This window comes from Stegastes partitus, unplaced genomic scaffold, assembly GCF_000690725.1.
Source record: "Stegastes partitus isolate 25-593 unplaced genomic scaffold, Stegastes_partitus-1.0.2 Scaffold70, whole genome shotgun sequence".
NCBI classification, from domain to species: Eukaryota; Metazoa; Chordata; class Actinopteri; family Pomacentridae; genus Stegastes; species Stegastes partitus.
This window is the reverse complement of record NW_007577801.1, coordinates 378755-395331: the sequence shown is the minus strand read 5'-3', so window position 1 is coordinate 395331 and position 16577 is coordinate 378755. Positions and strand designations below refer to the sequence as shown.

At 40.8% G+C, this 16577-nt stretch overlaps 1 protein-coding gene across 5 annotated transcripts in view; it reads left to right on the top strand.

Moving 5' to 3' along the window:
* nf1a (neurofibromin 1a) overlaps nucleotides 1-16577 on the top strand; it is a 120715-nt gene that overhangs the window by 40362 nt on the left and 63776 nt on the right. For all 5 annotated transcript variants that reach the window (XM_008276383.1, XM_008276382.1, XM_008276380.1 and 2 more), the window contains exons 22-29: nucleotides 1-19; nucleotides 293-376; nucleotides 484-600; nucleotides 1909-2090; nucleotides 2204-2415; nucleotides 2664-2825; nucleotides 2946-3043; nucleotides 4103-4238. The exon at nucleotides 1-19 is cut by the window's left edge and continues 104 nt beyond it. In XM_008276383.1, the coding sequence (XP_008274605.1) occupies nucleotides 1-19; nucleotides 293-376; nucleotides 484-600; nucleotides 1909-2090; nucleotides 2204-2415; nucleotides 2664-2825; nucleotides 2946-3043; nucleotides 4103-4238 (1010 nt within the window). The remainder of the gene's footprint in view (nucleotides 20-292; nucleotides 377-483; nucleotides 601-1908; nucleotides 2091-2203; nucleotides 2416-2663; nucleotides 2826-2945; nucleotides 3044-4102; nucleotides 4239-16577) is intronic.

Below are 16577 nucleotides of genomic sequence, written 5' to 3'. Positions count from 1 at the left end.
GCCAGGAGATGAAGTTCAGGTCAGTGACTCCATCGTCTTGTTAAGTAGACTCACATCACTCTCGTTGTTTGCAGCTCAATGTCACCACCACCTCATTTCGTAACAGTTTCCTGCACCACTGATTTACATTTCAGTGTATTTGCTAGATTTCATAAACACAATAATTTAATTAATTTAAAGTGTGAGAAAGTAATGATAAATTGTACTGTCTTGCGTTTCCTCTACATGTTCTTCAAATACTAAATAATTTCCTCTTAGTCAGTTTGGACGGTTTGACTCTTGTTGTTTCTAGGAACAAGATGGTGGAGTACCTGACAGACTGGGTGATGGGAACGTCCAACCAAGCTGCTGATGATGACATCAAGTGTCTGACAAGGTGCAGTTTTGTTACATGTGCGCAGCTCAACCAGTGCATTCTAAGGAGCTGAGTGAGCTCCTGTCTCACTATTTTCTTCTTCGTGTGCATGTGTGTGTAATGTGCAGGGACCTGGACCAGGCCAGTATGGAAGCTGTTGTGTCTCTGTTAGCTGGTCTTCCTCTGCAACCAGAGGAAGGAGATGGAGTAGAACTGATGGAGGCGAAATCTCAGCTCTTCCTCAAGTAAGACATGCCTACAGTCAATTTTCTTTGCAGTGTTGACACTATTTGTAATATGTGATTATTAATTCAGCCTAGCAATTAGACTTGATATTGGCAGATACTAAATACTAGGCCAAAAAAAGGTAAACTATAGTTTACAACATGAAACAAAACTGAAATGAGAACAAGCCGGTATCTCTGGTGTGGCGGTGGACAAACATTGGTCATTTTCCACAGGAATGATTGAGGGAAAAAAAAAAATAAATTCAGTGGGACTTCACTAATAGTAACTGTTTACATACAATACACACATAAAATAATATCCAGGAAGTTTGTACTTGCAGTTTGGTAAAAGTACAGTCAACGAGCCACTGACCACCTAAAAATGTATAAAACAAAACTTGTGGGTTACTGAATGGCTTTATTTTCACACTTAGAGTTGTACGTTCAAAAGAAAGAGGTGGGTTTAGTGGGGGTAGATGGTAGTGTCATGCGTTTCACTTTGCCAGATGTTAACGTGACAAAGTGGAGAAGCAAAAGAGTTGTACTTCCAGACAGCTGTTTAGCCAAGATAACAAAAAGCTACAAACACAACAAAATATGTCAGCCTTCCAGCTAACTACGTAAAAATGTGTAAAGACACATTTCCAGTAGACAGTAAAACCACAATAGTGAAGCCACAGTGCACTGCAGCTGCATGTGAGGTGTTATTTGATTCAGGCTTTAGAAAACCTTGGACATAATCAATTACATAATAGGCCAGTATCATGTTTTAAATTATTTTAAGTATTGAATATTTGTGTTTCTCAGTCTACAATATCTACAGTAAGGAACACCATTATTTGTCTATTAAAGTGAAACATGGCGGTTGTGTTTGTCTGAAGAAATGCTCATTACTTAGGACATAGTGTGATCACACAAAATAAGGTCAGAGCTAGTAGGAAGAATAGGGTACGAAATGTCTTTTGGTGACCTCAAGTATGTGGATTCTGTTTCATACCTTTGCCTTCAGGTTACATGTTGTGGCATGTTTCTGAGTGTCGTGGTGATTGCTTTACATTTAGGATATATGTGCAAAGTTCTTTTTTGCTATCATATAATAAAGGAATATGTGAAATGGTGAACAGGTCATCCAATCGCATTACTTCAAGATAATCAGCTGTATACCGAGCTCCAAAGTCATGACTAATTTCAGCATACAGTATTGATATATTCAGCTGGATTACTTTAAATGTATCATAGAAAATGTGAAGTTACTCTCTGCAAAAAGGGTTTTATAAAAATAAAAAGGTTTGTAATATATGTGCTGTTGTTTGTGGTGGTTTTCAGGTACTTCACTCTGTTCATGAACCTGCTGAATGACTGCAGTGAGGTTGAGGATGAGGGCCAGGCAGTGGGGGGACGAAAGAGAGGAATGTCCCGACGCTTGGCATCTCTCCGCCACTGCACCGTCCTGGCCATGTCCAACCTGCTCAACGCTAACGTAGACAGCGGCCTCATGCACTCCATTGGTGAGTCAACTACTCGCTGCAGCATTTGAAAACATCATTGTGGGAAAAATTTAGCTGATCATGTGGACCTCAGGGTTGTCCATTTAAACCAGTGTCTATTTCTTTCTGTTCAGGTCTGGGTTATCACAAGGACCTTCAGACACGAGCCACTTTCATGGAGGTACTGACCAAGATCCTGCAGCAGGGAACAGAGTTTGACACGCTGGCAGAGACGGTGCTGGCTGACCGCTTTGAGAGGCTGGTGGAGCTGGTCACCATGATGGGAGACCAGGGAGAGCTGCCCATTGCTATGGCACTGGCGAATGTTGTTCCTGGGTCCCAGTGGGTGTGTAGCTCTTTTTTTAAGGACTTTTTTCAGATGATAGATAGAGAGCATAATACTGTAACATCACTGCTCAGACTTGTAGACAGTGTTTTATTTTGTGAAAAGTTTTCTTCAGCACAGAGTACATTTATCTAGGTTATAGTACATGCATATGGAAGCAAAAATTGGAAAACATATGACTGATTATAACACATCGCCCTAAAACCTTTTTCAGGCAGTGATATATATCTGTTTTTTTCAATTTCCAGGATGAGCTAGCCCGAGTCCTGGTGACACTTTTTGACTCCCGCCACCTCCTATATCAGCTGCTGTGGAACATGTTTTCGAAAGAGGTGGAACTGGCAGACTCCATGCAAACCCTCTTTAGAGGAAACAGCCTTGCCAGCAAGATAATGACCTTCTGTTTCAAGGTAGGAGAACCAGTACAATTTGTTTTAGGAATTATTTAGAAATGCCTGTTGCTGAAAATATTTGCCTCATGACATATTGTGTGTATATTATTGACTCTATTTTACGATATCTTTTGTAAGGTATATGGGGCAGCATACCTGCAGAAACTACTGGAGCCTTTATTAAGAGGGGTCATCACAACCCCAGAACATATCAGCTTTGAGGTAGACCCCACCAGGTAAGTGCTTGCATTTCTGCTTGACACCATGTAGCATTCACATTGTCAGACAATATCTCCCAAATAACTAATCAAAAACTCACAACTCATCTATGCTTTATCGGGAATTGTAGGTGGTCCTTAAAGCCAGATACCAAATGCCAAGATAAATGGTAAAAGTCTGGCTGTATTTTTTTTAAAAATCTGTTCAATCTTGACTTAGACTGTACAATTAATATTAAAATGACAATCATTTTTTCAAGCAGTTTTACATATATGTGTATTGATCCCCAACCATTTAGAAGACCCATTAATCAAAGAACAACTTGTTTTGCTTACGAAAACTACAAGGCGTGTTGACAAGCTCTAATAGCCCTAAAGCTACTAAGCAGGGCTTTGATTTCAGATGGATTACACAATTAAAGGCAATTTTGGGAAGTTGATTTACAAGATACAAGATCATTTACTTCATGATACTTCCCGCTGTTAATATCACAAAAAAACAAGAAATATCAGTACAAAGTATACAAATGAAGCTTATTCAACACTTACTTTGTAAGGAAATGTGATGTTTTTAGGTTGAGTTTAGTGGTTCAGTGAACCAACATTTGAACATATGTTAACAGACCTCCACAGATAGTGGCCACTTCAAATATTTATTATATAACCTCTTTTAGATTTATATCAATGGCATCACATATCTGTTGGAGCAGATTTACTACAAACTTTAGTGCATTGCAACATATGTGATCTAGGATTTATTGCATGATGGGTAGTCCTAATCATGACAATATTTGTCAAGCTGTCATTTTTGAGTTAATTACATAATGCACTCATGACACATCACCTTTAGATTGCCACTATTGGCTCAATTTGTACTTGATAGAGAGATTGTGGGTAGACATGGTTGTAGTCCTTATTTTCCATCTTTGTTGAGCACTGATGACCTAAGAGAGTTTTATACATCACCACAAATCAGCTCCTGTGCTGCTCTGATAGTATTCTACTTGTGAATTTGTGGACACAACTTAAGTATTGAAAGCCTCTCTGACTCACCAAACTACTTGCGTGTCTAATCAGGCTGGAACAAGGTGAGAACCTGGAGGAGAACCAGAGGAACCTGCTGCAGATCACAGAGCGCTTCTTCCAGGCCATCATTGGTTCATCCAGCGAGTTCCCTCCACAGCTCCGCAGTGTCTGCCACTGTCTCTACCAGGTAGAACCCCCCCTAACTCACTCTGGCATTGCCCCCAGCTGCTCACCCAGTCTCTCTGCCCTTTCCTGTGTGCTCGCCGTGCCACTTTTCAAGCTCCTGCCTCTCCACTCTGAGGCAATGTGATGCTGCTTGACTCACTGCTGTCTACATCACACACATTAGTGCATAGTTCTGCATACTGCAATGTCATAACAGGTCATTGGGGCAGACTAGGGGGGGCCAGTGACATATAGTGGAAAAAACAGGCAAAAGTAGAGGGTTATTATCGAGGATGCTTTATTCCCCAGTTAGCAGGATATCAACGAGTCCCTCATGTAATTTCTTCCATCAAAACAAAATCCAAGATCCAACTTAACATACCCCACAGGAGGAGAAGTTTCTCATAACACTCAGCATATTCCAAAAAGTTCTGTCATTCTGGGATATACCGTGTATGTAAATGCAGCCATATTGAAATGTGACAGCCAGTCCTGTATGGGAATATATCACTTTTCTACTACATGTGCCCTTGTGATACTACACACCACTCTCAACCTAGACAGGTAAATGAGGACCAGAAGGCATCAGGATAGGACAGGGCATCTGCTCTTCCATGGCACTATCCTAACTTGTGAATGAAAGAGAAATTGAAAGACTTGAGACTTAAGAACCTCCTAGTTTCCCTGCTGCTTACTTCTTTGGTTTTAGTCAGTCATTTTAACAGGGAATGATCTGTCACTGGAGTGAACCTCTATCCAAGCAAGTAGTATCTGATTGTTTCCAGGGCCCATTTTTTGTTGGGCACTCTTTCTCTGCTGTGACATAGTTTCTCTCTCTTGGCAGTCACTTCAAAGTCAAATGAAGAACTGGATGTTTCTTGCATTCATTGATAAGGGATAGCACAGCTTCCAGAACCACCTCAGAGTCATTTGCCTTAAAAAAAAAAAAATCCATAGTGAAGCCAGGGGCAGCAAAGACCGGTTTTAACTGCGAAATCCTCGTAAGGTTACCAAATGCTTCATCTGCAGCCGGTGTCATTTTTTTCGTTGTCAATTCAGTTCCAAATACAGCTTTTTGTAAACTATTTGTTCTGGCATTGTGCCAGTTTTAAGTGCCTCAAGGTGGGTTCATCTTGAGAGCCATAAAAAACATCCTGATTACCGTTCGCTTGGTTCTTTACTTGCTCCATTTGGCAAGGCGAGAAGTATGGGCCAAACAGCATCTTGTTCTGGACATGTTGTAGTGGTTCTCTGTTAGGAAGACAATTTTCAGTCATTGTCCTTACCTATTCTCTTCCCGCGTTATTGTACTTGCAATTGACCCAAACCTTTTTTAATTCCACTTCCTGCCAAGTAGCCATGCACCAAAACTCTGTCTCCTGGTTTGACATTCTTTAGGTTAGGCACATCTGTTGTAAACTGCACACTGCTTCCTCTGTGCTTTCTCCATGTGCTCCTTCACAGTTGGGACCACAGCTGTCATCCTTTCTTGTATCGCCCCCACATGTTCAGTCATGATACGATGGGGGAAGGGTTTCTCTTCTCATCTTTTTTGTTATGTCAAAAAGACCCCTGGGTTTGTTGGAAAGCAACAAGTCAAAGGGTGAGAAACCAATGGAAAACCTCCTTTTGCTGTAAAGAGAAGGTAGGAGAGAAAATGGCCCAATTCCTTTTATTTTTATGGAGGGCCTTCCGCAAAATGCCTTTGAGCGTCTTGTGAAAGAGGCACTGCACACTTATATTTTATAAGCTGTAAACTCAGTGATATAACTTTGCTGTGACGGCACACAAAACTGCTGGTGTTATTACTGACATTTATACCAACAATATAAAAATCTGTATTTCATGGGTTTAAAATGGGTCAACATGCCCTCTACTGTTTTAAATGGTTCTAAACCTTGCAAAGCCAGTGCAGACATAGAATCCATCATTTCTATGTTGGAAGCACTTGGTACTTACGCCATGAAAATGATAATGCTCCAAGGTTGTTGTTGCCAAGTTAGTCATGTCCATTTTATATCCCTTTAACAACTTAAAAAAAAATCTAGCCACAGATCTAATGTCTTTTGGACGACTGCTTTTTATAGAAGAAATCACTAGTGCTGCCCTATGAGTGTGAGGTCTTGCTTTCCCGTCACCTCCCTCTGCATTTACTCCATTCAGTGAGGTGCAGCATGGGATGACCCCATGGCAGCCATTCAGTGCGTGAGACCAAGACACTATGAACTTCCACTTTGAACCTTACCCCTGAGTAACAAGTGACTGCATACACAGTTGTGAACAAAAGTTTACATACACTTGTGAAAACCCTGTATACCATGGCAGTCTTGAGTTTCCAGTGACTCCTGTACCCATTAATTTTCTATGATGGAATGATTGAAACACGTGCATCTTTGTCACAAAATATAATCATGCATTTTGGTTATTTCATAGTTTTATTTTAGGTTTTCTGAAAATATGAAAAATATGTGGAAATCTACTGGGTCAAAAATATATATACATGTTTGGTTAAATTCTCCTTCGCCATTTTTGCCTCAACTAGGTTCTTTTAGTAGCCATCCACAAACTTCTAGCAAGCCTCTTGACAGAATTGGTGCAGTTCAACTGAATTTGTTGGCCTTCTGACACACACTTGTTTCTTCAGCACAGTCCACAGAATCTAAATGAGATTTAAATCAGGACTTTTGGGAAGCCAGTCTCAATCCTTAATTTTAGGCTGATTTAGCCCCTTCTTTATCACTTTGGATGTGTGTTTAGAGTCATTGTCTTGTTGGAACACTGAACTACATCCAAGACCCAACTTTCTTACTTATGATTTTAGGTTTTCCTGAAGAATGTGAAGGTAATCCTCCTCCTTAATTATTCCAATTACTTTGTGTAAAGCACCAGTTTCACGAGTAGCAAAACAGTCCCAAAGCATAATACTTCCACCACCATGCTTGACAGTAGGTATGGTGTTCTTGGGGATTAAGGCCTCAACTTCTCTTCCAAACACTTTTCTGTTCATTGTGGCCATATAGCTCAATATGTGTTTCATCAGATCACAGAAGTTTCCTCTAGAAGGCCTTTTCTTTGTCCGTGTGATGAGCAGCAAACTTAAGTCGAGCCTTAAAGTGCTGCTTCTGGTGCAAGGGCTTCCTTCTTGATTGGCAGCCCCTTAGCTCATAGTGATGTAAAAAGCGCTTGACTGTGGACACTGACAGTTGTGTTGCAGTGGCTTGTAATTCATTGCAGATTTGTTTTTTTTTGGTGATTCTTGGTTGACTTTTTTTTTTTTTAGATATGTGTTAAGCTCTTAGGACTTTCCAATTGTAGATTTTTTTCCCACAGTCTTAGTGTCTTAAATGAACCCTGTTTAAATTGGCTCAGAGAAGTCAGCAGCTGTAGTTAATACTCACAAGAGGTTAAGAGCCCATGCCACCAAAAATATTTGATTAACACAACTGCATTCATCACCAAAAACAATGACATACATGGACTTTACAAGTGTGTGTAAACTTTTGTTCACAACTGTATGTAAATGAAAACAGCTTTATTGGGAATCCGGTTAGATTAAAATACAGTATATGTGTGCATAGCGACACCAGCAGCAGCATGAGAACACAGTGGCTCACACCAGTTGATGTCAATTTTTGGTAACTAGGCTGGTAACTGATATTTGGAACCGATATGCATTAACATGACATTTACTGTTTACTGATATCAATTGAGTGAGATCAGGAACAGTTTGTCTCCTGCCATTAGATCTGCTGTTCTTGTCTGTTTTGGTAATCATTTTCTATTCCATCACTTTCATTATCCACTAATGTTCATGTCTTAAAGCATTATTAATTACTCTTTTCCAGACTGTTTCAGGGAAGGGCTGCAAGGTGGCTTGGTGGTTAGCACAGTCGCCTCACAGCTAGAAGATCCCTGGTTTGTGTCCCGGTTAGGACGCCTGGGATCTTGCTGTGTGGAGTTTGCATGTTCTCTCCATGCAGAATGGGTTGTCACGGTTTCTCTGGCTTCCTCCCTAAGCCCAAAAACATGTTGAGGCTAATTGGTGATTCTAAATTGTCCGTAGGTGTGAATGTGAGTGTGCTTGGTTGTCTGTCTCTAAGTGTAGCCCTGCGATAGACTGGCGACCTGTCCAGGGTGTCCCCTGCCTTCGTCCTGAGTCAGCTGGGATAGGCTCCAGCCCCCTGTGACCATAGTTAAGATTAACGGGGTATAGATAATGGATGTTTCAGGGTAATCTACTTCCACCTCCTAATTTAGCTGCTGGTCGTTAACGTAACAGTAGCAACTGTGAAAGTGGCTAATGTCCTGATTCTTGTTTTTTGCAGCTTGTGTCTCTGCTAGTTAGCACAGTTAGTGGTAAAGTTAATCTGACTGTAGACAAGGACAAGGTACTCCAGGTACCTTAGGTACGTGTCCACAGTATTTATCAGTTTCTCCCTTCCCAGATATGAAACACCCCACATTGCATTCTGGTAGCTGGCCATTACGTTTCATGTGTTTGAGTTGCCTGCTAGTTGCCCGCACCTCATTTTCATGAAATAGCCTACACTTCAACTTTATGTAAATGAGGTATGGCTAGCGGAGGTCCAACACCTTGCAAAACTTTCGTAAAACATTTAAATTAGCCGTTGTTGAACTATAATTAGAAAAAATAGAATGCAGATACAGTTATGTAAATTAAGTGTTCCATGGTTGCGTGTCTTTATGGTCAACCGCTCCATCTCAACGTCTTTCCGCTTGTTGTTCTGAGTCAGCCAGTGCCACTGGCACCAGTTCAGTGCCACTGGAGTTTACAGCAAAAATTTGAGATAACAATGGTGGGGAAAAATATGGGTTGGGAATATTACACCCAATTCATTGTACAATTTGTTTTAGCTTCAGTTTTTGGGGTTTCCAACTAGATTTCTTTCGTGCCTCCCTCCACAGCATTGGGAAGGCTTGGCAGTCCTGAACAGTCAGTACTGGAAATGGAGGGGTCCCACCTCAATATTAAATGAGCCTTTAATTGTTGTTGGACTCACCACGATTGTATGGTATTTGCAGGTGTCTCTGTGGTAATAAGCCACTGGAATTGGGTCGCTTTGAGCAAAGGTTAAGGCCTCCAACACAGACTCATGGAGCAGGGTCCTGGCACTTTGGAAATTGTGCAAGGTTTCTACATCAGGCTAATTCACGGTTACTGAACACTTCAGTCTCCAGTCTCCACTGTCCTCTAGCAGGACATTGGCTCATCAAACTATTGTACGCTACCTTCAGAAATGGACCAACTTGCCACAGTGATAGCACTGGTAAGAATATAGGTTTACAAATTGTTGTTGCTGCATAGGTTTTTTTAAAAAACTCATTTTGGTGAGGTAAAGCGAGGACTGGCTGGATTAGGAACTTTTTTGAAGAGCCCACTTGGCCAAGCTAGGACTGAAGCTAAAGGTCTTTAGTGGTGGGAAGGAGCATGTTTCAGGGCAGCCTAGTACTGCTTTACTGCCTCTACTAATACCATCATCATTGTTTACTTATGGTGACTGATTCTCCTTTCAGCCCCTTAAAGCAGAGCTCTTAGAGAAACGCCCTTACCCAGGGTCTCTGTAGTGGCTACAAAGGGCTTTTTTTGTTAGCTGCTAGCCACTTTTTGGTCACTTGAATCAATTTGTAAACAGAGAGTTAGCCCATTTTTAAAAGTCTAGTTATGGAACTGTTGAGTCATGCTTAGTCATGCTAAATTAAAGGTCATTGTGGCTCTAAATATCTTCCTTTAACTGGTCATAGTCTTGAGCAATTCATCTTGAGCGATGAAATCACCTGCCTTTCACTTTTTTGACTCTTGAAGCTCCTGCAATTTTATTTTATTAGCTCTATCTGTTGTTATTTGCTCTGACACAAAGTGACATTGGTTTCGTGCGGCACCCTCTGGACCTCAAATGGCACTTGTACCCGTTCCTACTTTTGGGTTTAGTGGACATTTTTGTGAAGTCCTTCAAAAAATGAGTCAAATCTTGAATATCTTCATTCCTTCATCTGGACTTGTACTCCAGTGCCTGCATTCTCCACCATCTGTAATATCATGAGAGGTCATCAGGTTAGTTAGTCTTCTCTCGTTTTACATTTCTTAATGATTAAGGAACTTAAGTGTGTGTACATGGTTTCCCTTAAAGTCGGTTTACCCAGCTCCTTTAGTCCTGTATGCACCTCTCTGCCTCTCCTCTTCCTTTATTCTGCCAACCCTCAAGCTCCCAAATTATTTTTCAATTAGGTGGCAACACCTACACCTGTCTGAGTCGTGGGTGCATTTTGGGGAGATTTAATGTGCAGTGGCAGCCATTTTGAGATGTGCCTGATTCTGTGTGAGAATAAAGCACCCCTTCAACTAAATGCGCTTTTGTGATACCACCACACCTTTCAACTATTTACATTCTGCTGGACTGATACATCAAGACCTTTCTATTTGACCGTTTTCATGTCCCAAAGGTTCCATCTGCTCAGTTTGACTGTAAAGCCTCTGAAGTGCCATGGTAAATTAAAAGTAGTAAATGATTGTAAAATATGACTTAATTTTCCTAGCTTTTGCCATCATGACAATTAATTGGTTACTGGCATCATTCTAGTTTATCAGAAGCACTGTTTTCCTTTTAGGCCAAGAGCATATACAATATAAGCAGTGGAAGAAGGAATATTACACAGCATTTTTACTGTCCAAAAAGCTTTTCTAGGTATTGGTCAATCATTTGGTCTTTAATATTTCAGAAAATATAGACAACATGCTTTTTGTTCTTTTTAAACTTTCTGTTTTTTTTGAAACAATGAGTCCTGAGTGAATGTCAGAGGGCTGTACTACGAAGCAGTACTAGTGGGTTAGTGAGGTATGTTGAGCTGAAAGCCAGAGTTGTCACCTATGCTGTGGAACTAATCTGGTGAGGAGTGGGTTATGTTCAGAGTTTCAGGTGTAAACTCACCAATTTCATTTACACTGCTGGTACTGCAGCTAATAGAAGACTAGGGCCCGACTGATATGGATTTTTTGAGGCCAATGCCGATTCTGATATTTGGGAAAAAAAAAAAAATCTGATAACCTATTGGCTGATTAATTTAAAAAATATATAATGAATAAAATACCTTCTTTTTTGGTCCCTTAATGCGTACAACAACAAAGGTATACATGACAGGCAGAACATTTTACTGTTTTACAATACTTTGTCCTTTAGGATTTGTTTAACTTTACAACAGAGGAATTTTCAAGTGCAAAAACATGCAACAAAGCATGAAACATAATATGCATCAGTAAAAAAAAAAAAAAAAAGTTTTCCAAACAAATATGTGTGTACTGTGGAGTATTTTATTTTAAATTTGCATTATGCATTTTTCTTTCTATGGGGCATGCATGTATATAGTTACCAGTTGTACTGATGAATTTATCTTTAGGTTTAGACCATAGGTGTATGCTGTATATAAGCAACATAATGAGTGAAGTTACAGGCAAAACATTATTTACGCAGCCCTCTGATGTTCTGTACTCTAAAAGACTGTGCTGTCTTTAAAGTTGATGAGAATAAGTTAATAAAAATGTAAATTAAATAAGTTAGTTAAAAAGTTGGATAAAAAGTTTAAAAACTTGTTTTCTGTAGTTCTCAGAAAAACCGTCAGAGTAAGCGCTCTATGTGCTGTTTTGGTTTCAGAATTGGTGGCAGAGTGAGTGATGTTACCGCTGTACGGTCGTAAGCTATCTTAACTTTCCTCATCTCTGTGGGCCAACTTTGACTTGTTCACAAAAAGCAGCAGCAAAAACGGAGCCTGTCATGGTATTGCTGAAGTGTTTTTCACACGCTTTTGCAAGGCAGAAAAGCCCCAGAAAATATCTTTAAAGACAAAACAATGCAAAACAATGTTTAAATGCTTGAAGTTTAAATTTAACAGCTCTAATATGCAGCTGTCAGTTAGAAATAAATGACTGCATTGATCAATAAAATAATTATATGAGTACATGATTAACAGTTTTCTACCAGCATTCCTGTCTTGCATCATTGCAGCACTTTATTTTCATAAATTATGTTCCTTGTAGCTCCTCATTAAAACAACCAGTTGTTAAAGTAGGTACTACACCATCGCTCCATTTTGTGTAGATAAAGAGTTGAGTAACACGTTAAACTCTAACTCCTCCTTTTAAGAGAACATGCACAGAGTTTGACGCAGAAAGCCTGAGATAACAATAACCACTACTACTACTCATTATGTCTCAAATTAAACTGCATTTGTCACATACACAGCTGTACATAGTGCAGTGCATCGTGAAATGTTTGGTGCACCTGATCCGGCTTGTACACACAGTGACAGCACACACATGAGGGGTTGGTTAAAAAAAAAGACAAGGGAGCAAAAAATGGAGAGCCTGCGTAGATAAAGAGAGCCTGAAAAGATATAAACTAAACAAAATATACAGAAAATGTGTAACAATATTTACAACTGAGTATTAAGATTTAAATATAAACTGACTGTAGTATTGTGATTTATACATTTGTGAGTATAGAGTGCACTTCTTTAACAGTATGACATGTGCAAAAAGCATGTATGAATGTATGTGTATGTCATGTGCAATATGTAGTATGAGTGTAGTGAAGTGTGTATATTGTGTACAATGTGGATGTGTGTCCAGCAAAGTCCTTGTTCTAGTTCTTGTTCAGAATGTAGATGGCCTCAGGAAAGAAGCTCCTCCGCATCCTTTCTGTGTTGACCTTCAGAAAGCGGAAGCGTCTACCTGACGGCAGCTAGGAAAACATTCTGTTTCCCGGGTGACTGGGCTGCTTGATGATTTTCAAGGGCCTGGATCTGCACCGTTTGTTGTGGATGTCCAGCAAGTGGGTATGGTGGCCATCCAGGTGGTGATACTACCTGCCAGAATGTTCTCTGTGATGCAGGTGTAGAAGTTCCTGAGCACCCTGACGGTGAGCTTGAAGTCTTGCAAACGTCTGAGGTGGTAGAGACGCTGATGGGACTTCTTCACTTTCTTCACGCTGTTGTGGGTGTACAGGGAGTAAAGCGGGGCCTTATCACACAGCCTTGGGGGCTCAGGTGTTGAGGGTGAGGGCCCAGCTGTATATCCAGGGTGTCAGGTAGGGAGGAGGTGATTAAGTTTTTGACCAGCCACTCAAATCATCACCACAGATGTCAAAGCTTTTGGGTGGTTGTCGTTCAGGGAGAAGGACTAGGCTTACCAAACAGAGGGAGAGATTTGACTTTGTACCCCTCTCTGAATGGTGTGTAGCAGTGGTCTAAAGTCCTGTCACCTCTGGTGGGGCATGTAATGTGCTGTTGAAGGTGCATCATGGTGGTTAGCCTGGTGACTAGCAAGGGCCTCATGAATGTCAGAGAGAGCAGTGTCTGTGTCCATTTGAGGTGGAATATAAATGCCACCGAAGATGACGGAGGTGATCTCATGAGGGAGGTAGAATAGGCAGCATTTTATTGTAAGAAGCTTCAAGTTTGCTGAACAGCATTGGGAGAGAGAAAAACGTTCCTGCTATCACACCAGTTGTTCACCATCAGACACGCACCTCCATCGATGAACTGTGAAGAACTCCATTGATTGATTGGTCCAGGACCATGGGAGTCACCCATGTCTCGGTCAGGCAGATAATGGTGCAACCCCTTATATCCCTCTGGAACTTGATCCTGGCACAGAGATCATCCAGTTTATTCTCTAGGGACTGGAGTTTAGCCAACAAGATGCTGAGTAGTGGTGGGTCCGTGCCCTTTTCCTCAGCCGGTTTCTGATGCTGGCTCGGCATCCTCTGGGCCTCCTCCGTGTCTCCTGGCTAGCACGTCCTCCACTGTTGTTGTTGTTGTTGTTGTTGGTGTGCCGCAGAATCTCCCTTGGCCAGTGGGGATCGGGTTGGATGATATTTTGTGAGTAATCTATGCTGATATTTAAAAATGTGTCTCTGTCGTATTTAATTTAAAAGGTCAGAAGGTTGAAAATGGTGAAAAAGAAAAAAAAAAAAAGAAGAAGAAAAGACAACATACAGAAGTAACACCCGAGCAGGTACAAGAGCAGGCTGGTTCAGCAGCGCCATCTTGACTTCTGGCTGGGGTTTTAGGTTTTGTTGAGCCAACTTACAGAAAGAAAGTCTGGCTTTGTCAAACTTGCTTCATAGTACAGATGTCTGTTGTTTTATATACACTGCTAAAGTTGTAATAAACACTGCAGTCTTACACAAGCATGCCTAGTGTGCCTGTTATACAGAAAAGGCCCCAATAAATTCACTTTTTGGTGTTTAGGTATTAGCTGATGTACAGCTAAAACTGAGAGGTTTGCTGTGCCTCTTCGCCTGTGGCTAACACTTCCTAGAGTACCTTGACATCTTCTTAAAGTAAACAATCTGTGATGGACACATCCCGCTAGCAGAGACACATTTTGCAAAAACTGAACAAGAAGCACAGCCATCTCCACCAATTAGGACATTAACTGTTTTCACAGTGGATAAGGCAACGCTAACAGTTCGCAGCTAAGTTAGTCTGTAATCACAGGTTACCCCAAAACAGCGTCAGGAAAATAATGACAAATAATGCTTTAAGACGGGGCCCCTAATGGGCAAAAAAAGAGTGACAGTACAGAGAAGGATTAACAAAACAGAGAAGAGCTACAGCTGTACTAGGGCTGTACTAGGGCTGGACCTGAATATCCAAATATCCGTTCCAGATTTCGGCAATAGTAATCCTTATTAATGAACAAACTAGTTACAAATGACAGCTTCTGTACTATCACAAGCTGTTAATAACTGTTTATTGTATATCGGTTCCAACTGTCTGTCATTGGCCTTTCTCCATTATCATTAATTAATATCAACACTGGCCTTAAAAAACCCAACGGTTGACCCCTCAGTCAAAGTGCTCTTGTGAGGTGGTAATGCATGCTCAACCTCTGCCTACCAAAAACCAAACTTTATACAGAAACACTAAAAAAAGCCTGCTTCTCCTGCTGCTCTAAAAGGCACGTACACTAAATTCTTACAATTGACATCATAATCATCTGTGTCAAATTGGAACAACTCCAAACAAAGGAGGGGCCCTGCGATTCCACCTACCAGGCACCTATAACACAGTGATAAGATCTCTCCCCAGAAAGCTACGCCGTCATTAACCTCTTGAGTCACTTCTGACATGGCAGACCCTTTGTTGTGTAAACTGGCAGCTCTACCACCGTGATTGCTGTCATTGTTGTTGGGCCACCTGATTGTATGCAGTTCCGACAAGATAGCGTAAATCAGCAAGTTTTGATTAGCCCTGTACATCTCAGATCCGCTTGCTACAAATGCTACCAAGAATGTGTTTGTTTTGATGTTCATGATAGCCTGAACCAAACTATGAAAACAAACAACTGGATCTACATGTCAGCCAGTGGTGACCCATGTGCAGTCCAGGTATTATTATCACAAGTCACAGAAAATAGAAGTTCAGTTGGTCTCAAGTTTTTTTCAGAGTGGCTTAAAAAAAGTGTTATATTGGGCGCCCAGATAGCTCAGTGGGTAGGGCAGGCGACCCACGTACAGGGGCTATAGTCCCCAACGCAGCGGCCGCGGTTCGATTCCAGCCAGCAGCTCATTTGCTGCATGTCATTCCCCCACTCTCCTCTCCACGTTTCTCAGTCTCTCTACACTATCAACTATCATTGAAGGTGGAAAAGCCCAAGAAATATCTTTAAAAAAAAAAAAAAAGTGTTATATTTAACTTGCCTTAAGCTGTAGGAACTCTGGGGCTTAACCACTGTGTACTGAAAACTCCCCAGAAGATCTGCCCTTTTGAAGACCCTCTCAATCAGTTGTCTAGCCCTCACCATTTAAACCTTGGCAAAGTTGCTCGTATCCTCACACTTGAAGATTTTTTTCTACTTCCAACACATCAACTTCAAGAACCAACCACTTGCTTGCTGCCTAATATACCCAACACCTTGACAGATGCCATTCTAACAAGATGATAAATGCTACGCACGTCATTTGTGAGCTCATCGATGTATGTGACAATGTCTACTGCTCTTAAAATAATTAATTTTATTTTTATTTTTTTATACATATATAGCATGTATTGTGGTATTATGCTGGGAAAGTTTTAAGATATGAAAAATATATACTGCCCAAGCCTGTTGGCTGCACAAATGGAAGTCATAACCAGTGATACCGAGGGTATAGGTTTGGATTTAATTCATTTTCTGGATCTTTTACGGAAGGACATGATGTCACTGTCCTGCATGTGTCGCTTCCTGGTGGGAATTTTTATTTACAGTTGTAGAGATGCTTGATGTAATGAAAACTTGACCTCTAAAATAGAACCGATTTTAGTTCTATCCAACAAAGACATTATGATAAAGTCAATAATGGTA